The 25,252-nt window shown below is 44.2% G+C and overlaps 1 protein-coding gene across 2 annotated transcripts in view; it reads left to right on the forward strand.

The window, feature by feature from the left end:
- The first annotated feature begins 3,392 nt into the window (after positions 1-3,392).
- The window catches only part of LOC138982431 (serine-rich adhesin for platelets-like), a 33,589-nt gene continuing 11,729 nt past the window's right edge, over positions 3,393-25,252 (forward strand). For both annotated transcript variants that reach the window (XM_070355709.1, XM_070355710.1), the window contains exons 1-3: positions 3,393-3,609; positions 5,738-7,222; positions 19,892-24,945. In XM_070355709.1, the coding sequence (XP_070211810.1) occupies positions 6,151-7,222; positions 19,892-24,945 (6,126 nt within the window). In that variant the 5' untranslated portion in view covers positions 3,393-3,609; positions 5,738-6,150. The remainder of the gene's footprint in view (positions 3,610-5,737; positions 7,223-19,891; positions 24,946-25,252) is intronic.

Here is a 25,252-nt window from a genome sequence, read left to right on the forward strand (position 1 = left end):
AAATGACTGAGCTCAACGGCATTAAACTAAAGCCTCTCCAGGAAAGTATCTAACCCATCTGCATATTATTCAATAACGTTTACATCAGTGTCAGTTATATGTTCTTCCCAAGTCCTCGAACCAGATACTAACGTTTTAGTTCAGTCGTGCCCGTCATATTGTGCGTGCATTCACCTTTTTCAACACACGAATGAGACAAAAGGAGTCAGACAGACAAAGAAAGGTAATTCAGAAGATTACTAACGACAACAAAATCCTCTGTTCTGTTATAATCATTCCATCAGTGCTAGGTTATCAGCGCCAAGATCTTAGTTCTCTGATAATGCATGCATTGATTTGTGACACACAAGGTCAATAACTTCTACACCTGCAGAATTGTTGCCATCCTTCCTGGTCCTCATGCAAGTTAGACTATAGGTCCCATACAAGCTCATGGTCTCTGGAAGCCTATATGTTTTATCAGCTTTGCCCACTCTAGATTTCAATAACTTCTAAACCGCTGAATTGAAGATCAAACGAGTTTATCTATCTATCTATCTATCCGTCCGTACAAGCTCATGGTCACCGGAAGCCTATATGTTTTGTCAACTTTGTCCACTCTAGATTTCAATAACTTATGAACCGCTGAACAATTGAAGATAAAACGAGTCTGTCTATCAATCTATCTATCTAACTAACTAACTAACCAAATAACTAACTAACTAACTAACTATCTATCTGTCTGTCTATCTATTTATTCAAGAAAAATTACAGTCGGCCAGCTAAACATAAGTGTGTGACTGACGCATCTGCAATCCTTCATCGCAACCACCTCGCTTGCTATTATAATTAGTCTCTGTCTGTCTGACTGTCTGTTTGTCTCTCGCCTCCCCCCCCCCCCCCCTCTCTCTCCTCTCTCAATATTCTTTTACTAAGATCTCTCTCTCTCTCTCTCCTCTCTCTCTCTATTGTTTTACCAAGATCTCTTTCTCTCTCTTTCTCTAAGATATCTCTCTCTCTTCTCTCTCTCTCTCTTTTGTTTTACCAAGATCTCTTTCTCTCTCTCGCTCTCTCTCTCTCTATTGTTTTACCAAGATACCTCTCTCTCTTTCTCTCTCTCTCTCTCTCTCTCTCTCTCTCTCTTTTACCAAGATCTCTCTCTCTATCTCTCTCTCTCTCTCTCCTCTCTCTATATTCTTTTACTAAGATCTCTCTCTCTCCTCTCTCTGTCTCTGTCTCTGTCTCTCTCTCTCTCTCTATTGTTTTACCAAGATCTCTTTCTCTCTCTTTCTCTAAGATATCTCTCTCTCTTCTCTCTCTCTCTCTCTCTCTCTCTCTCTCTCTCTCTCTCTCTCTCTTTCTCTCTCTCCGAGTCTGTGTCTCTTTCTCTCTCTCTCTGTCTCGCCTCTCTCTCTCTCTCTCTCTCTCTCTCTCTCTCTCTCTCTCTCTCTCTCTCACTATCATGTGTGCATTATAGTAGGGACTAGCTGTAAGAAAGGACCATTTGGACCTGATGCTATCATCCCTCGGTAATAAAGTTTTCGAGTTCGAGTTCTCTCTCTCTCCTCTCTCTATATTCTTTTAGATCTCTCTCTCTCTCTCTCTCTCTCTCTCTCTCTCTCTCTCTCTCTCTCTCCATTGTTTCAGCGTGATACGGACGTCACGGCCACCAGTGTGCAAGGCGGTCGTGTCAACAGACTCGCATCGTTAATTGGACCGCCACGAGCACCAACAGGGGAAGGGGGGGGGGGGGGGGGGGCGGCGGCTGGAAGGGCGCTATGATGAAGCGAGTAAAGGAGGGCATTCTATATATATATATATATTATGAAAGTGGCAGTACATGGTAATCAGAACTTGAAACAGGAGGTGAAAGGAATCGGAGCAAACTCAATAGAAATGCGTAAGATTCAGACAAAAAAAGGGGGCAACAGGAGACACAGATTGTGTAAACTAAAGTGCTAGAAATCTTCAGGAAGAGGCTTGGCGGAAGCGGGAAGCCCCGATGAAGTTGGGAGTGAGGTGGGGAAGTCACATGCCTTCTAAGGCATGGTTTCCGTTAACTTATTTCAAACTACATGAAGCAACACGTTTTGTACCGTACATGATTGTGAAGTGAGCCGTCACACACAAAACAAGAAGAGCAAACGCTCGATCGAGTCACTTTCGCAGTTCTGAATATTATATGAGGCATCAGAAGGACAGGAAGAAATTGCTATTCACAACACAATGAGTCACGTTCACATAAAATTTGAGCCCGGTCACTTTTATAGTTTCCGAGAAAAGCCCAACGTTAAGTTGTGTGTTGCCGAACAGAAAAGGCTAGTTATCTCCCTTGTTTTTCTGATAACGTTCGTAAAAGGCTACAGATGTAAATACTTTGATGTAAAGAATAATCCTACAAAGTTTCAATCACATCCGATGAACTTTGTCAAAGATATAAAATGTCTAATTTTTCCTTTGACGCTGACCTGTGACCTTGAAAAAGGTCAAAGGTCAACGAAACCATCGTTAAAGTGTAGAGGTCATTGGAGGTCACGACTAAACAAAATATGAGCCCGATCGCTTTGATAGTTTCCGAGAAAAGTCCAACGTTAAGGTGGTGTCTACGGACGGCCGGCCGGACGGCCGGCCGGACGGCCGGCCGGACAGACTAACACTGACCGATTACATAGAGTCACTTTTTCTCAAGTGACTCAAAAACAAGAGGTGTTCAGTCAAATGTTAAAGTTTCTACCACAGGAGCTTGTATCAAATCGCCGGTCGATCATTACTATCTACAGTCCACTACTACGACATACTACTACTATGTAGTATATAGTATATATATATATAGAATGCCCTCCTTTACTCGGCATAGCGCCCTTCCAGCCGCCCCCCCCCCCCCCCCTTCCCCTGTTGGTGCTCGTGGCGGTCCAATTAACGATAATGATCGACCGGCGATTTGATACAAGCTCCTCAGTGTGGTTTCTACCACAGACATACATACATACGCACGCACGCACGCACGCACAGACAGACAAAAGTTAGCATCGCATAGGCTACACTTACGTGAGCCAAAAAAACATGCATATCAACACACACACAAAAACTGAAGCGTTAGTGAATAAATCTAACGGCCCTCTAACCGCTTAGCTTTATTATCAATTAGTACATACAGCACAGACAGGGTCGAGAAGACGCAGGGATTGGTGATGGCGAGGGAGGAGGGCATGGAGAGCAAAGACTAGTGGTGACCCTCTCAGGATCTGAGGACCCAAGTCACTGAAGGAAGAGGGAGGGGCGATGATAGGGGAATGGAGAGGTTAGAAGGGGGGGGGGGGCGAAGAGGGAAAGGGAGGGCAGGCAAGCTGCGACAGAGGAACTACCACGACCACTCCCCCACTCAGCCAGTCTCGGTCAGCCTGCTAAACACAACGGTTTGATATTAATTTCGCATGGACCACATTGATACTGTTACTGAGTTAGCAGTCATTGTGACCCTGCAGTGTCAAGAGGGAACACTGTGTTGATGTCAACCACCGCCTCATTAGGTGCCAAGTGATATTGGATGCAGGCACGCACACACATTATTATCGTGTTCTGACTGGGATTTCTTTTCAGTTGGGAGACATCTTGTTATGACTTTTCGATGTAAGTATAAACTGCTGTGTCTGCATGTGAGCCTTTCGGCGTGCAGAAGTCTCTGACTGTGTGAAGGATTTATCTTTTTTGTCTCTGTTGACGTTAGGGTAGCTTTTCTTGTCTACGTTTGCCGCTATAGGTGCAGAAGTATATTAGATTGTGTGTTTATTATACATTTGTGATGACGTATTAACAGCTTTACTTGTCAAAATTTACATGATGTCTGGTGGCCAACAGATGAAAGTAGGACCAACAATACAAAACAAAACAAAAAGTAAATATACGGACAAAGAGGCGAGCTTACCGATAATAGAGCGTGTACGAGCGAAGGTGTTCTGAGATCTGATCTCTGAAGTCAGTTTTGATTCTTAACAGTTTTCTCTGTTTTTTTCCTAACATTTAGTATGTTTTGTTTCAGTATGTAAAAGAAGGCGCAGCGGGGTTAAAGGGATAATTACAACTGTTTTGCCGGTAAATGTGGAGATCCTATTTGTAACAACTGGGTCTTTAACTTTGCAGAGTCCACCATGCGCATCTCAGCTCAGTGTTTGTTGTTTTAAGTTAGTCGTTTCAAAAAATGACAGTGTGGAGAACACAGACTTTTATGTAATTTTCTTTGTAAAACGGTCTTTTCACTGTTGTGAGAATGATGTATTAGTCACTCGGTTTATTTCAGCTGGTGCAGAGTATACACAGGAACCATGGCTAAGCACATAGATTAAATTAAGTAATTTCATAGCATAACACCTTTCCGTGTTCTGATTGGATTTGCATTTTTTGTTGCGAAAAGGGAGTTAGTTTCTAGGAGAGGCGATCTAAGACTGATCAATTTATTCAGTTTTGATTCGTCTGCTGTGAGCTAAACCATCAATCAGAGTGTATCCTTGATTATCCACATCCTAACCCCATTAAAACTTCTTCATGGCGTTCGCTGGCACCCCATTCAAACAAAGCAGATCGTTTCTTAACTTTTGGTTTGTTGCAAGTTCTCGGCTGTGATCGTTCAAACATGCGCAAAATACATAAAAGATACGCGTGAAAATGTTGCCAGAGCAGTCAGAATGACGGTCCGTCACTTCAAATACATGGGAGCTAGCTCCAAATTAAGCTGCTTGGTTTCTCTTAGATTCTTCACAATTCTCAAAGACCCTGACAGTTTTTAAGAACATTGTTAAAGGGAACGACAGCCTTGTGCCATCAACAGAACTCATAGGAAAAGTTTTCTTGCCCGTGGCAATATATCTCTTCATTACACTTGTTATACATACAACTGGCATCGAGTCCCCATCCGAGGTCCGCGCACAACAGGGCGGAATGCGAACAGCATAGCAGAGAGACTGAGACAGCAGAGGTCGGACTAGGAGGTGATAAGGCAGCTATTGTTCTCCGCATGCCAGTGTCGGGTTTCCCTAGACAGTCACTGCTTTGCCGTGTATGCCCATCTCCTTATCATGTTTATTACGTACAACGAAGAGTACTCTAAAATGCAGCATCACATCTCCTCCTTCTCTATAAACCTCTCGCTGTGTAAGATATATATATATCTCAATAACGACCACACCCTCACAGTTGGTGTTTTCGTCATAACTGCAGTGTTTACGGTGGAAGCGAGGACTTGCGTCAGTGTACGTCCACGCAGGAGAACTGGATGTTTTCCTTTTTTCGCATTTTTGATCTTTTAGAACTTGACGGGTGAAGTGGATGACCATCACAAGTAAGTACTGCAAAGTAGTCCGGCACATTAATGCGAAATACAGTTCAGCATCTCGAGCCGGCTGTGAGCGTCGTTTATGACCTCCTGCTTCTGCTTCTTCTCTCCTTATTCATTTGTTTTCGTTGGATGTCACTGGTGTTGGAGTATTGTACTGATACCAGACAAGGTCATCCTGAGTTCTCAGAGACTTAACAGGGCATTATCGATCTTGACAACATCTTGGTGATACCGAGATAAGACACGGTAAGTTTAGACTGAAGCAAGTACAAATGATTTTTTAAAAAAATAAATTAGCTTCGTGAGCTCAGTTGATACTCGGCCATTCCTGGAGTTTTCTTCTCCATGGAAAATATTTTTAAGGCATCCAGCATCCCCTACAATCCCTGTTACACCCTTTACTTTGCCTTTTTTTTTCAACAACAGGCGACAGACTACCGGCTTAAAAAGGTGCGGAAACACATTCAAGACGCCGGCCAGACAACAAATCCCCGAGCATTGACGAGTTTTACGATCGAAAGCTTGAATCTTTGGGAGGCAATAGCTTCAGTCAGACAAGACAGGTTTGGATACCCTATGCAGGACTCGACATCTGCCGTTAAATGGCACCTTGAACGGCGGTCATAAGCAAACAGGGCAACGGATACTAAAGTGAAAATTGCGCCCACAGTCACACCCTGGCGCATCAATAACACACACACCTGAGCAGTCGCCTAAAAAAGGCACTATGAAGCCAAATAGCTAGGGCGGCAGACACAAAACAGAGATTCAAGTGTTCATCTATCGCAAAGGCCCTAACGCTTGAGATAGACAGCAAAGTATACAAAGCTGCCCTCACGATGGCCAGCAGTTCACAGCTGTGGTCAGGTAGGCAAAGACGACGCTGGACGTCGCTGGACGTGGAGGAAACTCCAGGCTCCTTTCGTCGTCTGAACGAGGATGAGGCGAGGAGCGCGGAATGGCCGCCAACCACACTGCCCCCTCGTGTCAACGGTCAGCCCAGGGAAGACAACAACGACGATGGAGGCAAGGAAGGCAAACCCAAGGCAGAAAGCAAAGACAAGGGAGATCACAGCGGCCACAAGAAGGACAAGGGAGGGAAGAAAGGAGCGTCTGCCAGCCTGCCACGACCCAAACGCGAGGGGAAGCCGTCTCTCTTCAACGCTCTCACCTGGAGCAAAGGCAAGAAATCGAGACCCAAACTGCCCGCCAAGGAAGGCGCTGCGGATCTTCCCAACGACGAGGGACTGCAGCCTGGTGAGGTGTCCTCCTCTCAACCACCGCAACAAGCTCACCAGGAGCAGAGAGGCCCTGTCAACAACGTGGAATATTCCGAAAGAGGCGTTGACGTTCCCGACGATAAAACCAGCCCCAAGACTGCCTCTCCTCGCTTGAGCAGCACCAGTAGCAGCGGCTCCAGCGAACCTCCTCACCCCATCAAGGCAGGGGCAGATGCCACCTCTGCAAATAAAACACTTTCTACATCCAGCAACACAGCAGTTATCCTGGATAGGACCAGACCTGCACATGACACCAAAGATCGTGGACCCAGACCAACGCCACCAAAACGAGCAAAGAGCGTAGAAACCCAGCCTTTGACCAAGAAATCAGAAGCAGAAGCAGAAGCAAGAGAGACAGGAGCTACTCCAGTGGAGGGGGAAGCCAGTCGCGGAGAGACGTACTACGACACGGGCCGACGGTTCCGCCTGGAGGCCACGGTGATGGTGGACGACGAGAAGCCCGCGGAACGCCGTGTGACCTACTTGGGGCCTGTGCTGCTGTCGCCGCTGGGCAAGCGCCAAGGGCAGTACGTGCACGTCACTGTGGCCCCGGGGTCAGCAACAGAAGCTTCTGATGGGAGCTCCCTGCTCGTGCGTCCTGCCAGGCCTGTCCTCATCCACTCCAACAGCTGTGAGTTGTTGTCTTCTTCGTTTTAGTGTCTCTTTTGTCAACCTCTTTGTCTGCGCTTGAGCACTTCAACGGCTGTGAGTTGTGTTGGTCTTTTTTGTGTAACTTTGTCAGGTTGTGTTCCTCTCGGTTCGTGTATTCATGTGTGTGTGTAAATGTCTACTGCGTACGTCAGTACCTGCTGGCTATATATTCATGTCAGTGCCCATCCATTCTACAAAGGCGAGTTGTCCTCTCGGCGAGGGCTCGGCGTTAAATAACAAGTATGGCATACTTATTCCATAACCCTCAATCCTAAAACAAATCATATTATATCATCTCATCTCATCTCATCTCATCTCATCTCATCTCATCCTCTCTCTCTCTCTCTCTCTCTCTCTCTCTCTCTCTCTCTCTCTCTCTCTCTCTAGCTGTCTCTCTCACTGCAGTTTACGCACGAGCAATGGGCTAACGCAGTTTTAGCAGTACAATCTCATCACCGAACTAGTCACTTATTTAACTAATGCCCTATCAAATGTAACAGCTTCCGTGGGCGTATTGGGCCTCGATTTTTCAAGCCGAACTCCTATTGAGCAAACAAATGTAGCGTAGTTTAAGCGCTCTTCCTCTCTCTGTTTTGTAGTGCGGTAATGAGGTCTCTTTTGTGACAGGAAGCAAACTCTTCATCGCCTGCAGTTTCTGTCGGTGATGTTGTGCTGTTCTCAAGTAGCCCTACCGGTATCCCGCCTATGTATGTGCCTGCGTTTTAGCATGCAATGTTCGCATGCAAAGTTGTATGTACTACCAATAGCTTTTCAGACATAATTATCTTCATTGAAAAAAATCCATCTTTGCACAGAAAACTGTGAGGATGCTGAGTTTTGGTAGATGTCAAAGTGGAGGGGTGATGTAATCCTACGTAAAAGCCTCCAGGCCAGATCTGAAGTGGTTAGCCGAATTGCTTACACGGGTAGGATTGTCCCTTTACTCGTGGTTTTGCGGCGCTTATACAACATATTTGTGACCCTCCACCACGGAATGAGTCGCATGTCACCTTTGCATGATTTTAAGATTTTTAGATTTTCTTAAAGAGTTTTTAATGTTCTATCCACTGGTGAAAAGAGCAACAACTTTTCGAGTTATAAGCCTGTGACTAAGGCGACCCTCACACTGATACCTGACACTCCTAGGCGTATAGTAGGCCTAGCGCAGAACCGAACGAGGTGACATCCGACTCATTCTGTGGTGGAGGGTCACATTTATCATATATATGATTTGAACATCGAATGCAGTTATTTGTAGTACGTGTCGCAGAAGAAGAAACTTTCACCTTCCTGAATTTGAAAGCCTATTTTTATGGCAAAACACATGCCTTCCTGGAGATTTAACTCTCAATGTAGTTTTCTCTTGCATGAATGTGTTTTGATATCTCTCCTACTTCTTTTCCGTCTTATTTTTCTGATGGGGTTTTCATTTTAAGTATAGTTGCTGTTGGTTTTTAAGTCCACTTTTGTTGCCATGAGCATCGTGCTCTGACTAATTTCACTAAAATATGCGTATGCTAGCTACTACGGGACAAGTCGAACTTGTGAAGAAAAGGAACCTCGAAGAGTCAACGTGCAAAACTGAATGTGCCGTGAGAAAAAAGTTACTTTTTGGAGTATAAAATACAAGCACAAAGGTTCGAGTATTTTTGACACTTCTTTGCGGTTAGGCGTTTATTATTGTCATAAAAGCTACCTTTGACACCAATTAAAAGCCAGTGACACATACTTTATCAATTATGTAGCACTCCAAGACGGTTGTAAATGTGTTTGTTGCTGGATTCGCTATTTTGCACTTATAGCATATATAATACACATGCATACACACACGCACGCATTCACGCACGCACGCACGCACGCACGCATTCATTCACGAACGCAATGGGCTAACGCAGTTTCAGCAGTACAATCTCATCACCGAGGCGGCTATAAAAAAAAAAACAAGTCGCGTAAGGCGAAATTACTACATTTACTACAGTTGTGGAACTCACAGAATGAAACTGAACGCACTGCATTGTTTCAGAATGACCGTAGTCCGCCGCTTGTGCAAAAGGCAGTGAAATTGACGAGCCTGTTTCGCGAGGTAGTGGTTGCGCTGTGCTGCATAGCACGCTTTTCTGTACCTCTCTTTGTTTTAACTTTCTGAGCATGTTTTTAATCCCAACATATCATATCTATATGTTTTTGGAATCAGGAACCGACAAGGAATAAGATGAAATTGTTTTTAAATCGATTTCGGAAATTTTATTTTAATCATAATTTTTATATTTTTAATTTTCAGATCTTGTTTTTAATCCGAATATAACATATTTATATGTTTTTGGAATCAGAAAATAATGAAAAATAAGATGAACGTAAATTTGGATCGTTTTATAAAAAAAATAATTTTGATTACAATTTTCAGATTTTTAATGACTAAAGTCATCAATTAAATTTTAAGCCTCCAAGCTGAAATGCAATACCAAACTCCGGCCTTCGTCGAAGATTGCTTTGCCAAAATTTCAATCAATTTTATTGAAAAATGAGGGTGTGACAGTTCTGCCTCAACTTTTACAAAATGCCGAATATGACGTCATCAAAGACATTTATCGCAAAAATGAAAAAAACGTCTGGGGATATCATACCCAGGAACTCTCATGAAAAATTTCATACAGATCGGTCCAGTAGTTTACTCTGAATCGCTCTGCACACACACACACACACACACACACACATACACCACGACCCTCGTCTCGATTCCCCCCTCTATGTTAAAACATTTAGTCAAAACTTGACTAAATGTAAACAAGTCGCGTAAGGCGAAATTACTACATTTAGTCAAGCTGTGGAACTCACAGAATGAAACTGAACGTTGTCCGCCGCTAGTGCAAAAGGCAGTGAAAGTGACGAGCCTGTTTGGCGCGGCAGCGGTTGCGCTGTGCTTCATGGCACGCTTTACTGTACCTCTCTTCGTTTTAACTTTCTGAGCGTGTTTTTAATCCAAACATATCATATCTATATGTTTTTGGAATCAGGAACCGACAAGGAATAAGATGAAATAGTTTTAAAAACGATTTCGGAAATTTTCCCTCGTCTCGATTCCCCCTCTATGTTAAAACATTTAGTCAAAACTTGACTAAATGTAAAAAGGACAGCAGAGGTACCGTTTTTGATGGCTGGGAGACTTTTTCACAGGCTGAACACGGTATCTAAAACCTTTTCGCTAGACGATCAAAAGACAGCCGCCTTTAGTAACACATAGGGATTCACGTAGGTGATAAGAGAACACAGAGGAGGGAGGTGCCCTGACTATTCTACCAAAGAGGACTCAGACGGAACTTCAGGTCCACTCGAAACGCTGATGAAACGCACTCCTCTCGTAGCCTTTGTTTATCTGGCGCCCCGTTAGTATGGGGCGACCTCTCTTGATACCACAGCACCCCTGTCTCCCCTTTCCTTCACTTGGGCGCCATTTGAAGTCAGAAGTATCAGAAGCACTACGGTGGAACCCCCCCCCCCCCCCCCCTTTGCATACTCAAAAATCTGATAACTTCTTAAAGGATGTTGTCTCACAGTTGAGGTAAAATTACAGATGTTACTATAGACAGAAAATCTGAGCAATCAAAGGGGGAATGGGGGGTTATAATCGGAGCCCCACTGCAGTTGGTACCTACGTTAGTTCCAAGAACTTTGGTACCTGTAACTTCTGGAACTGTTCATTTATTTCTTTCCTTTCTTCCATAACTGTTTATTTGTGTGTCCATTGTGTCAAATTTATTTGTATTGTGTGAATATCGAGGCTGAGAAAAAACAGAGGAAAGTTAAATTTGCCCAGGCTGAAGAGTTTATAAGGTTCTCTTCTTCTTTGGGAAGTGAGATAATAATTATTATGGTCTTTTTACATTTAGTCAAGTTTTGACTAAATGTTTTAACGTAGAGGGGGGAATCGAGACGAGGGTCGTGGTGTATGTGTGTCTGTCTGTCTGTCTGTCTGTCTGTCTGTGTGTGTGTGTGTGTAGAGCGATTCAGACTAAACTACTGGACCGATCTTTATGAAATTGGACATGAGAGTTCCTGGGTATGATATCCTCAGACGTTTTTTTCATTTTTTTGATATATGTCTTTGATGACGTCATATCCGGCTTTTTGTAAAAGTTGAGGCGGCACTGTCACGCTCTCATTTTTCAACCAAATTGGTTAAAATTTTGGTCAAGTAATCTTCGACAAAGCCCGGCCTGTGGTATTCCATTTCAGCTTGGAGGCTTAAAAATTAATTAATGACTTTGGTCATTAAAAATCTGAAAATTGTAAAAAAAATATTTTTTTTATAAAACGATCCAAATTTACGTTCATCTTATTCTCCATCATTTTCTGATTCCAAAAACATATAAATATGTTATATTTGGATTAAAAACAAGCTCTGAAAATTAAAAATATAAAAATTATTATCAAAATTAAATTTTCGAAATCAATTTAAAAACACTTTCACCTTATTCCTTGTCGGTTCCTGATTCCAAAAACATATAGATATGATATGTTTGGATTAAAAACACGCTCAGAAAGTTAAAACGAAGAGAGGTACAGAAAAGCGTGCTATCCTTCTCAGCGCAACTACTACCCCGCTCTTCTTGTCAATTTCACTGCCTTTGCCATGAGCGGTGGACTGACGATGCTACGAGTATACGGTCTTGCTGCGTTGCATTTCGTTCAGTTTCATTCTGTGAGTTCGACAGCTACTTGACTAAATGTTGTATTTTCGCCTTACGCGACTTGTTTCTTCTTTCTTTCTTTGCGCGCGCGCGTGCGTGCGTGTGTGTATTTGTGTGTGTATGTTTGTGTGTCAGTGTGTGTGTGTTTGAGTATGTGTGTGTGTGTGTGTGTGTGTGTGTATATATGTGTGTGTGTGTGTATATGTGTGTATGTGTGTTCTGTAGTTGTTTTTCTTCTTTTCTTTCTTTTCTTTTTTGTTGATTTCCAATTCTATTCGGGTTATGTTTGGTTTCAACGGGGGATGCCTGTCTTTAAACCCTTCATGCAACTGTAGGCGTAAAACCGCCGCCTTCAATAAAACATCCACCACCTTCGACCGACATATCCGCCATCTAGGCTCGATGATTCGCACGAATTCATGCACACAACCCCAAACAGCTCATGAATATCAGACGACGAAATTGTGTGACAGAAGATGTGCTGTATTGACCGTGACTGGACATTGTAAATCCCGAGATATACGCTGTCTTGAATCGATCGGACATGCTTGACCAGTCCAAATATTTCGTTTTGTTTTCAAATGCATGTCACGCGCGGCTAATGTGAGAAGCCAGGGAGCTTTTTTTTTAAGCATGTCATATGTCAATCATAGATCTATAGATCAAGTGGTCAGCGGAGTACACTTAATTATAAGTACACACATTCCGCAATAAGTGTAGGGGTTGCGTTGTAATGGCTAGACAGGGACACACGTGTGGACATTGCGTCAGCGGCTACGTACTCTTTTATAATAATAATAATAATAATAAATGAGCATTTATATAGCGCAACATCATAACTTTACAATTATGCTCTTTGCGCTTGACACATTTAAAATTAAAACACAGTTATACAAGCATTTACATCTACATTCATAGTCAACAACGCTTAATTAAAAGCATACACCATCACACATACATTACAAAAGATTCTTCCACTAACTAAGTAATAAAAACATGAATAAAACAAAACGAAATATTCGGACTGGTCAAGCATGTCCGATCGATTCAAGACAGCGTATATCTCGGGATTTACAATGTCCAGTCACGGTCAATACAGCACATGCTTAAACTATGGGTTAGCTGCTTCCTTCTTTAAGGCCTAAAAAAAATAGGTGTGGTTACGGTAACCCGATCTACCCTATTTTTAGGGGCCAACCCTATAACTTTTTATTACATTTGTCAAAAAAACAAACCAAAAAAACCCCGAGTGCAGAAAACGCAATGAAAGCGAAAGCGCTCGAGTCGCACACTTATTTCCCTGTCAAGTACGTTTAATTTGTGCACATTAGAAAAAAAAGTTTTAAAAAAAAGTGATTGCCTACCTTCCTACCCTATTTTTTTTTTGCTATGTTACCTTAACCACACTTTTTTTTTTTGTTGCCTAATCAATTTCCTCATAATGTACTTTCACGGTAAGAGGCCTTTCTTAGACCTTGCACCTGAATTCTTCGTCGTCGTCTTTGTCTTCTTTTTCCTGTTCTTCTTTTCCGTTTTGTTTTGTTTGCAATTTTAAAAATTATGACAACTGTAAACTTCCTCTGATGAATAGTGGAGCTTTTGTGAGAGTTTGTCAACGTGGGATAGGAGGAAGGAGACGATCGAGAAAGACATGCCTAGAACATTCGCTAATCTTCCAGAATTCAGTAAGTTGTTTGCCTAATACATTCGCCAAGCTTTCAGAAATCAGTCAATTGATTGCAAAAATGTTCTTTTACATCTAAGGTTTAGCTTTTTCCGAAACAAAGGTACTCATCGCTGTGTTTTACCTTTTACAGAACCAAAGGTATTCATCGCTTTGTAATTACAGACACCACAAGGTTACTACCGCTGACAACATTCTCCTCTGGAACAGATATTACGGTGTGAGCATAAATAAAGGGGATCCACGTTTCAGCGTCAGCAAATTTGTTTTTGACAACTCTAAGATTTGACCGAAATCGATCGTTTTACGACCACAGACTACCACCAAAGTCATAATTATGAATGAATTACGTTGTGAGCATATTTAAACGGGATCTACGTTCCACCCTTAGCAAATCTTCTCTGACAACTCTGAGATTTGAGCACCTACACAGAAATTGATCATTTTACGACCGGCGACTCTAGCAGCAAAGTCAAATAAACAAACAAACGAAACCTAAACTTCTCCCCGCCAACACAAATAAATCAAACCGCAGACAGAGTGAATGAGATTCCTCACTTCTCAGCGAGGTACGCCGAAGAAGTCGACAAGCGCACGCAATAGCCTGGAGCACGACTTTTACGGCCTCGTGAACGACTCGGTGTCTCCGACCTTTACAGCTCTTCTCCCACGACCTCAGATATATGGAGCGCCCTCCGCGACACTTACTTATCTATCTTCAAGCACGCCTCTGTTTTCCTTTCAATAAACTGTCGAGATGATTTTACAGGATTCTAAGCGAAACCCCAGACCTCGCCTTGGTTACTGGTTTGTTGATGTAAGCCATCGATTTCGGTTGGAGAAACACCTCACTGCTGACTGTGACTCTGACGGTTTTTGTTCGCTCTGGACGTTGTAGAGCAGCTGTGCTATTTTACTGCAAGTTCATGTACCCGATCAGTCTTTGGGTTAAATTGCATTATTGCATGTTGATTTGGTGCTGATTTCAATGCTGGTTTTCATCTCGTTTGTATAAAGACATTTTCAAGGTCCTGTTGGCAATGGTGAATATGAATGGAGCAGCCATAGGTCTCTGCGACCTTGTCTATCGATACAGTGCAACTTGAAAAAGCTCAAAACGTCTTGGTTTCTGCCAGCTGATCATCACCAATTAAGCATGCTCCCAGCTGTGGTAGCGGCAATAATGTTCATGTTTGTGGTGCCTTTGGTCTTGCTGCTTTTTCTCTGGGCGTTGTCACGGCACACGTCAAGTAAGTCGTTTTTTGCCATAAAGGACCTGTCTTGCCTTTCTTTCATTTTCCGTGACCTTCTTACCCTTGGATTACTTTTTTTTTTTTAGTTTAATAGATTCTCCCGCCATACAACTTACAAGTGATGTTGAATACATTTTTTAACTTCGAGAGACATACAATTCTGGTGGTGTCTCGGCTTCTTCTCACTTCATTCCTCATCGTGTTTGCGGTTCTTTATCTTAAATCAGTGCGAGTTGTGAGCGCTCACTTTTGTCGCTAACCACCTCAAATTGTCTTCCTTCTCAACCCCCCACATGCAAATCCCCATTATCTCACCTCCTACCTCTCTTCCGCACACATATATTCAGTTCTTCCGGCATGCTCTGTCCGATATTCTGCACCGTACATTGTTATAACCTATTCTGCTTAGCACATGACGGTTATATGATGGTTACGTTTTATTCGGATTTAGTTCTCTTTCCTTGTTTGTATTATGATTATGTAAGTGTCAAGCGCTCTGGGCTTGTCAACACGAGGTTTACGCGCTATATAAGTAATCGTTATTATTATTATTATTACGTGTTGTGCAAAAGTGATCTGCGTGATTATTGAATGAGTAACTCATAATAACTGCTTCAACTCGGATTTCCTTCTTATGTCGTGCATTATTTTGTCTACGACTATTCAAATTAGGAGTCCTCATGCTCACACAAAGTGTTTTTTTCTTCAGTGGGCTTTGCTACGTCGCGTTTTGCTTTCAGTATTGCTAACGAATCTGTACTTGCTCTCCCTCAACCCTTCAACCCACTTCCCTAGCTCTCTCTCTCTCTGTCTGTCTGTCTCGCTCTGTCTTCTCTGTCTCTGTACTTACTCTCTCTCTCTCTCTCTCTCTCTCTCTCTCTCTCTGTCTCTGTCTGTCTCTCTCTCTCTCTCTCTCTCTCTCATATACACACACTCACATAAACACATACACACAGGCGCGCACACACACACACATACATACACGCACACACGCATAAACACACACGCACGCCCGCACACACGCCGCACACACACATACACACACGCACGCACGCACAGACACACAGACACACACACACACACACACACGCACACACACACCCCAATATGATAATTTCTGTATATATTCCTAGTCTACGATGGCGGTCCTAGATGGAGTATTCATTCATTACACGCAAGCAAGCTGCGTGTGCCCACGCACTAATGTGTGTCATGCTAATTAGTACGGCGTGATTAAGGTGAAGGGTCACTACTAAGTTTATGCACTGGACGAGAGTTGGGGCGAAGAGAGAGCAGTAAATAACAGCGGTACGAAATGATAAGAATGTCAAGGGTCTGTTCGTTTAGAAGGAGATTGTGGGAGCGCTCGTAGTTTATTATTTAGTGTACGCTGCAATGCTCTGTCTGTTTTCAGAGTGGCTACTTCCAATATAAAATGTTCATTAGAAAAATCATTGATACACAAACTAAAAACATCAATATGTCTGATGTAGCAAGTCCGTGAAATACTCCAGGTTGTTCCTTCCAATAAGTAAATACTTATTTTTTTGTATATAAATCTAAAATGTACAGAAGCCTCAGTGGGAGGTGACTCTGCGATTGCTGTCAACTCAAGATTAGTAGCAAAATGTGTCAGAGATGATCACGGACCTAAAACTCCAGTTTAAAAAATAGGTAGCTTTAAACTTCAACTCCTCCACGAGAGAGAGAGAGAGAGAGAGAGAGAGAGAGAGAGAGAGAGAGAGAGAGCTGGGTAGCTGTGTTTGTCACGTTTTTTCCCTTCAATGAAGAATAAATAGGCCAGGTTGATACAATAACCGAGTCTTTCCTGATATAGGCCCTAGTTTAGAAGTACGAAATGAAATTGAAATGCATGTTCAGTGTTTTTAATTCAAAGGAAGGTGGGGTTAATCAAGAAACTAGAAGCACACATCATTTTGTCACATATGTGGCAGACTTCTTGTAGCCTATACTTGAGTTCATTTCGCAAAATTAAGACTCATACGACTAATTCATTTAAAGGACTAATATGGGACACTGATCCTTAATTTAACCAAAAGAACAAGAACAAGCAAACAAGCACACGAAAAGAGTACTCACCAATTTTGTTATGGTTCCATAACCATCCCTTCTTCCTGGGAATGTCGAGGTATTCATGTAGCCTACTTGTAAGTTTAGTTGTTTCTTCAGCTATAAAAGCCACACAAATAATGCACGCAAACCGAACTAATTGGCCAGTCAACTGATTCAGTGAAAAATTAGAAGAGAATTCTTGTATGATACTAGCACTGTTATTTTTGACAACATCACATTTTCCCCGGCAGCCTGACTTCTGCAGTAAGTAACAAGTCGCGTAAGGCGAAAATACAATATTTAGTCAAGTAGCTGCCATTTTTCAGCAAGACCGTATACTCGTAGCATCGTCAGTCCACCGCTCATGGCAAAGGCAGTGAAATTGACAAGAAGAGCGGGGTAGTAGTTGCGCTAAGAAGGATAGCACGCTTTTCTGTACCTCTCTTTGTTTTAACTTTCTGAGCGTGTTTTTAATCCAAACATATCATATATATATGTTTTTGGAATCAGGAACCGACAAGGAATAAGATGAAAGTGTTTTTAAATTGATTTGGACAATTTAATTTTGATAATAATTTTTATATATTTAATTTTCAGAGCTTGTTTTTAATCCGAATATAACATATTTATATGTTTTTGGAATCAGCAAATGTTGGAGAATAAGATAAACGTAAATTTGGATCGTTTTAGACATTTTTATTTTTTTTTACAATTTTCCGATTTTTAATGACCAAAGTCATTAATTAATTTTTAAGCCACCAAGCTGAAATGCAATACCGAACCCCGGGCTTCGTCGAAGATTACTTGACCAAAATTTCAACCAATTTGGTTGAAAAATGAGGGCGTGACAGTGCCGCCTCAACTTTCACGAAAAGCCGGATATGACGTCATCAAAGACATTTATCAAAAAAATGAAAAAAACGTTCGGGGATTTCATACCCAGGAACTCTCATGTCAAATTTCATAAAGATCGGTCCAGTAGTTTAGTCTGAATCGCTCTACACACACACACACACAGACACACACACACACACACACACACACGCACATACACCACGACCCTCGTTTCGATTCCCCCTCGATGTTAAAATATTTAGTCAAAACTTGACTAAATATAAAAAGAAATCCCATGGAGTAATCTCCCATGAGCATTCTGATTAGCATGGCCATTGGCATCAAAGCAGGGTATTTTTTTTCTCTCAGTGTTTATTGTCTACCTAGGAGAGGCTTTGATAATACAGACATAATGAAGTGTTGTTGTTTTTTGTTCACACCTGTGACAGGTGTCTGCACACTGAGACATCAGAGAACCATGTTTAAGCAGCGGAGCGGAGACAAATGTGGGAATCAATAAGTCACCGTATTGTTATACATACAATGAGTGTGTAATTTAGCAATCACAAAAGTATATACAATCCCTTAGCGAGTAATAGTTTGAATTTATGTAAATAAAGCGAATGAAGAGAACTGTGTGTTCTCGTAGTATGCGATAACAAAGTCACTTGGGAACCATAGAGCACGCAAATTAAAGACAGGAAAAGTATCTTTAAAATGAAACATTTAGACTATAAAAGAAAATACAACAACATTCTCAAAACTGTCACTTTACAATCCTCACAGTGAAGCCAATCTTATTCTGAACACAAATTTCGTTTCAGTTGGAACGTTCACACGTTTAAAAATAATTGTTACACTGTTTTACATGGTAGGGGACAGCAGAGACAGCAGAGAAACAACTAAGAACAGTTCTGTCCCCTCGTGCACGTCAGGTAATGATCGAGAGGATGGGGGAGGGAGGGAGGGGGGGGGGTACCGAACACATTTCCACCTCATACCCCAAACCACCTCTTTTGGTGGACAACAAATTAATTATTGCAACAATCCTGAAGTTTAAAGGGTTCACTTCAAAAGAAAACAAATCAGTCACTTTGCAGACAGTAGAAGCACGTCAGCCATGCGAATGTATAACTGTCCAAAATATGTCCTCATGCTAGGCGATCCTAAGACTACCCGTATTAAATTTGTTTTGCCTTGTTTCTTGCCTACAAAGTAATCTCAGTCATGACCCAAAGGCCAAAGTGCTTGCTCAGTCCCACTGGAACGAATCGAATCATGATGGAATGAAACATATTTGCATGTTTGCCGTGTAACCATTACAGTTCCGCTTACAGAGGCAAGAACTGCGTTGTTTCTTATTATTTTGTGGTTTATTTCGAATTAAACAGCTACAATTTAGTTCTTCAACACCCCCCCCCCCTTCCAAAAAACATATCTTCAAAAAATACGAATTCAACGTCCTCTCTGCGAAAAGAAACGCAGGCTGTGGATGTCTTGACCAAATAAATCATCAAAAGTGTCGCTGTTGAAAAAGCCCGTCGGAAGGTTGTGGGTCCTCTAACTTAAAAACGATCGCGACCATATTAATCAAGCCACTTTGTATAATCACATTTCACTCTTCAGTTATCTTTCGTTTTCAAACTCATCATGTAAGAACATCGTCTTCATTCAAGCAAACTAAGGAGTCTTCATGAGTTTATCTTTAAATCCGCCTCACAAACGTTCGGGGTCTTTGAAAGGTACATTTCTCGTGGTGCAATGGAAAACTATTTGTATCCGTGTGTTTTGCAGAATATCAATGTGTGGGTTTGTCCGTATTCGTTGTCTTTCTGTTCCGGTGCCTGTGTTTTTCTGTGTGCGTCTGTCATTTTGGGGGGCATAAAATGCCCAATCGCATGTGCACTTTCATTTTTCTGTACAGAAATGCGTGACACCAATGCTTGCACACATATCATGATATGCATGCACACACACACACACACACACACACACACACACACACACACACACACACACACACACACACACTCCTCCTTCGGTCAGTTCAAATTCATAGCCTGCAGCGGTTCCGCATTATCATTGCAACCTTTTCTTCTCTCTCATCGTTGTTGTAGCCACGTCAGTGACGAGCGAGGATGGAGCAAGCGAGCCAAATGCCAACGCGTCCGAAAAAAGAAAGGAGGGGGAGGGGGCAGGCTCCTCACTCGATCGTGCCACTGGCGGGACGGACGCCAGCATAAAAGTCCTGGAAGCACCAGGGTGTGACCAGCTAGGCGATAATTCCAAGGAACACTCGGACTCCAAGGGAAAAGTTGAAGAAGTCATGGAAATCTCAAAAATAGGCAAGTCTACGCTAGGAGCAGCACCAGAGATACAACAAGAAGCTCAGCATCACCCTGGAGCTTCAAACGACAAAGAGAACAGTTTTTCTGGGATGAAGAACGAAGACACTTACGCCTACGTCCATGACTCATTGCCAGAGATCACAGGAGCTGACAGTATGACCGTGATGCGGGAAAGCAGCCTGATCGACTGGGAGTGCGCCCCTTCTCCTATCCCTGTGGACGAGAGCGTGTTCGGAAGCAGCAGCAACTTCCAGTCCCCGGTGCAAGATTACGGCAAGATGATGTTTCCTACCATACATAAAAACGACAACGACGAGCTGAAACCTGGCATCTCCAAGCGCCACCGACGATCTAAGTCGTCTTCGTCCTCGTCCTCTACCTCCTCTCTCTCGTATACCTCGTCCAGTGACACTAAGTCTAAGCAAGGTTCGCACGACTTTGTGAACGACGAGGATAAGGGAAAGGCTGACAGCTCCGAAAACCAGAATAATACATCTGTGGAAAATACAGGAACATTCACACCGGAGAAAAACGTTGATACGGAGGTTCAAGTTGCAATTAAAGCAGTAGAGTCTGCCTTGGAAGAATCAAAGGGGTACATGGAGGTTGAAGTGGACTCTATCCAGCAACAGCAGCAAGAAGAAGTCGCTCCTCCTCAAGAGACCAACATGACGGAATCCGTTCAGCAACCAAACACAGAGACGCGCAGTGCAGACATGCCAAAAGTTGTCAGTTGTGTTGAAGAACACATTGAAGCGCTTATTACTCCAGAAGAGCCTGTGCTGGCCTATTCTCTCGAAAAGCACGAGACAGTTATCGTTCAAGAAGAACCAAGAACCTCAGACCGAGGAGAGCAGCCTGACAGAAGCATCCAAGATAAAGAAGACTCAGGAGCCACAAAAACTGAAGTCCGTCAGCACGAGAAGCTGCGGAGGTTGGACTCGCTCGGACGCCCTCGCCCAGACCTGCTGGACCCCCACGTCTTACTGGCTTCAGACAACAAGAGTCCAAAGCCTGCACCCAGAGACGCTTCGCCTGCTGCCAAGAACCGATGTGACCAGAAAGCGCACGCCACTGCTGGATTGCACAGACCCTACGCTGACGGCGCCACTCTGCATTCTTCAGGTACATTTTTCAGCCCTGAAGAAGAAAGCACAGGCCAGGATTCTTCGTTGGAGCCGGACATTCTTAGCGTAAACGACCAGGGAGATGGCAAAGACCAGCTGGATCTCATCCACTGTAACCCTCCAGATGCACTCGAACAGAAAATGAGAGAGGAAGTGATGATCCATGACCAGCGCTGCTCCCTTGACGAGAGCCAAGAAGCAGTATGGCCCGTGGATGTTGAAGGGGAGGGGCCCATGTTAAGGCAGCCTGCCAGCCGACCTCAGAAGCCAGCGCGGGCCAGCCTGGTGAAAGACGAGATGATCATGGACAGCAGTGTGCCGCCCCTTCACACTGCTCTTGATCGACCTCCGCTGCCGCTAAAAGGAACTCCCAGAGAATCATCATCATCGTCGTCGTCATCTTCTTCATCATCAGATTCTGAAGACAAAAACCACAAAGAGAAATCCCGAACATCTTCAGCTGAGCAAAAGAGTATCGAAGTATTACTATCAGACACTAAGTCTGTTTCCCCTGCTGAAGGAAATGCTGGACAGTATGAGCTGTATACTGCACAAGAGCAAGAGGCAAACGCATCTGGGAGCGAAAGATTTCAAACACCCCACGACTTCTCTGGAAACAAAGACGCGGAAAGAGAAAGCTCTAGCACCAACTCGTCACAGTTCATCACAGACACGTCCTTGGCAGAGCAGGTTGATCTACCAGACTTTGAAGAGGTCACAATCACGTTCACGCCCGAGACGCAGATTGAAACCGCACCAAGAATCACATCAAGAAACGGAAAGACATCACCTTCTGGAAAAGACAGCAAACCTGCTAGTTGTTCACCCTCACCTTCCACTGGCTCTCGAAAAGATCACTCCGATTCTGACAAAAGTTCGAGTTCTTCAAAGAGCAGCAAGAAAGATTCCCGCAAACCCCCGGTATTCATCTCCCCTCCACCTCCTCCAACGAGGCCTGTGCGCACGTGCGGGTCACAGTCTGATCTGTCGGACCGATCGGACGCGGAACACGAAGCTGCCCTTGGCATCCCGCCCAAACCCGTCAGGACTCCGGACAGGTTGTCCCCACATCTCTCGGTCTCTTCTGACGGGAATAAAAAGAAAAGCAAGTCCAGCACTTCCAACAAGTCGGCATCCTCTGCAAGCGAGGCTGAAAGCAAGCCCCCATTGGTCCCCCCACGGCGAGACAAACCCAAGATTAACGGCACGCTCCCGACGTCTTCGCCGCTGCGACCCACAAGCGCAGATTCTTTGGGGCGGAAGAGCTTCACAAGTTCTGATGACGAAAGCAAGCGTTCTCCCCGCTCGGGAAAACGAGACTCTGGCGCATCGACACCCAACAAAGCTGAACCCAAAACAATGAAGCAGCTCGTGATGTCTGTCCCGTCACAGGATGAACACTCGGCAGCTCCGACCTTTGTTCCTTACGAAGACAGCGGGATTTACTACACAGACGTGGCCTTGACACAGAAGACGCAGAAGCAGGAAGACCTTAACTCATCGAGGGCTTCAAGTAGCTCGGACCGAAGCAAGAAAGAAAAATCACCGAAAATAAAAGGCCAGAAATCTGATAAATCGGCAAGCTCGTCAGACGACAAAAAGAAGAGAAGAGAAGCGGGCCCGCCTCCTGTGCCTCCAAGGCAAAAATTTGGCAGCAGTAAGACCTCAGCAGACACCAACACCTCCTCCTCTTCTGGAACCTCGCACAGTTCACGGAGCTCAGGTGACCGTGCTAGCAAGAGTATCAGTGCCAACCTCCCGAAACTACCTCAGACCACGGTTGATGTTTCAGCTGCTTGCGTCCTTGAAGGCAGTGACGTAGTGCCAACACTCACAGAAAGTTCTTCGCCGGACGTGCCTCCAAAAATTCATCTCGTAGTGCCAGGTAGCCCTAACCTTTCTGCTGACCAAGAAGTACTTGCTGAGGAGTATGTCGATTTGGGCAGTAAATTTGATTCAGAATTGCCGCTGAACAAAGAGGTTGCTGTTCTGAACGCTCAAAGTCAAGACATATACAAAAGTCTCAACGCGCCGGTCACTGAAGTGAAGTTACCTTTAAAGCCAAGAACGCCTTCCCCTAAACCACCCAGAACACCTTCACCAAAAGTCGGAACATCAAGAAGAACACCTTCGCCAAACAGTGATTCGCCAAGAACACCCTCCCCAAAACCACCCAGAACACCTTCCCCAAATGTCAGCGCTCCCAGAACACCTTCTCCAAATACACCCAGAACACCTTCTCCAAATACACCCAGAACACCTTCTCCAAATACACCCAGAACACCTTCCCCGAACGTCAGCACTACAAGAACACCTTGTCCGAAAGTCAGAACACCTTCGCCCAAGATCGTCACACCCAGAACGCCTTCCCCCAAAAGTCCAATTGACAACAGCAAGCTCTCTTCTCGCCCTGTCAGCTCTCCTGGAGACTACGACCTCAAGATCGAGCACGTGCAGCAACACCACACGGACGAAGACACATCAGAGGCTGAAGGCAAAAGCTCCGTGCGACGTACGGTATCCGTCAGTTCTACCACGTCGGCCACCTCTCATGAGGGTGACAACAAGAACAAGAAGAAATCGAAGCTGCGAAAATACTGGCCGTTCCGGCGCAGAAAAGGGGAGAAGAAAGAAAAGGGAAGCAAAGAAAAGAAGGAGAGGGATGAAAAGCTGTGTGCCTCTTCCCCCAATCTGCCCCTTCATCAATCCACACCGACTCTTGAACGACGTGCTTCGGGCTCCGACCTCACCAGCGAGTCAACCCCAGAGAAGCCCAAGAAACGTGATGCTAAGAGCAAGAGTGGAGAGAGCGACACTTCAACTTTGTCTGAGAGCGCTGTAGAACAGAATAAAAAGAAGGAGAAGAAAGATAAGTCATCAACGTCCGCGAGCAGCATGGAGAAGAACTCTGATAAGGAGGTCAAAGATAAGTCACAAGACGACGATAACGTCTTTAAAGAACAAAGAGAGGACATCAACAGCTCAGTAGACCGTTTGACGGGTGGTTCGAGGGATGCTACGCCGACCCCAGAAAAAAGAACCAAGAAGACAGGCAAAACCAAAGAAGACAAGAAACAAACCAAAGACAAACGCACCAGCAAAGAGGAACAACATGACACTTCAACCTCATCTACCTCTTCTTCTTCGTCAAAAAGACCCGAAAAGAAGGCAACAGCGAGCACAGAAGAATACACAGAAGAGACGCGTCGCATTGAGCCGCCGCTAACCCCACCTCAGGTGGCTTCACCGTTACGAGAGGAGACCCAACCCTCCTACCCCACACCCCAGCATCACCACTACCCGTCCCCACCACCCCAAGAGGTCCAGCAGCCCCGTTTTGATGGAGAGTTCCAGCGTATGGACGAAGACATCGAAGCAGAAGCAGCTGCGGCCACGGCGCTAGTAGAGAAACGACCTCCCATGGTTGTCGTTGCTATCGACCTTGGAACAACGCACAGCGGCTACGCCTTCAGCTTCAGTCGCGACCCCGGCAGCGTGTACGTGATGAGCCGATGGGCCGGGCAAGAGCCTGGTCTGCTGAACCACAAAACCTTGTCCGCCTTGCTCCTTACTCCCGATGGTCACTTCCACAGCTTCGGTCTGGCGGCTCGGAACCACTACCACAACCTTCTGCCCATCGAGGCCCGCCTCTGGCTGTATTTCGAGCGCTTCAAGATGACGCTTCATCATTGTAAGGTGAGTGTGTAGTTGAGATGTGTGACGATGATGGTGGCATTGGTGGCAATAACTATGTGTAGGGTTTGTTATGTTGGTTTGTGTGTGTGAGAGAAGTCATCTCAAATGAAATTCTCTGTCTCTCTCTCTCTCTCTCTCTCTCTCTCTCTCTCTCTCTCTCTCTCTCTCTCTCTCTCTCTCTCTCTCTTTCTCTATTTCTCTCTCTCCTACTGAGTATAAGCAAAAGCATTGAGGTATTAGCTGAAGACCATTCCTTCTTCCGTAACAGTAAGTGTTACTTCCAAAATCGCCGTACAAAATACACAAC

This window comes from Littorina saxatilis, linkage group LG12 (genome assembly GCF_037325665.1).
Source record: "Littorina saxatilis isolate snail1 linkage group LG12, US_GU_Lsax_2.0, whole genome shotgun sequence".
In the NCBI taxonomy this organism is placed as follows: domain Eukaryota; kingdom Metazoa; phylum Mollusca; class Gastropoda; order Littorinimorpha; family Littorinidae; genus Littorina; species Littorina saxatilis.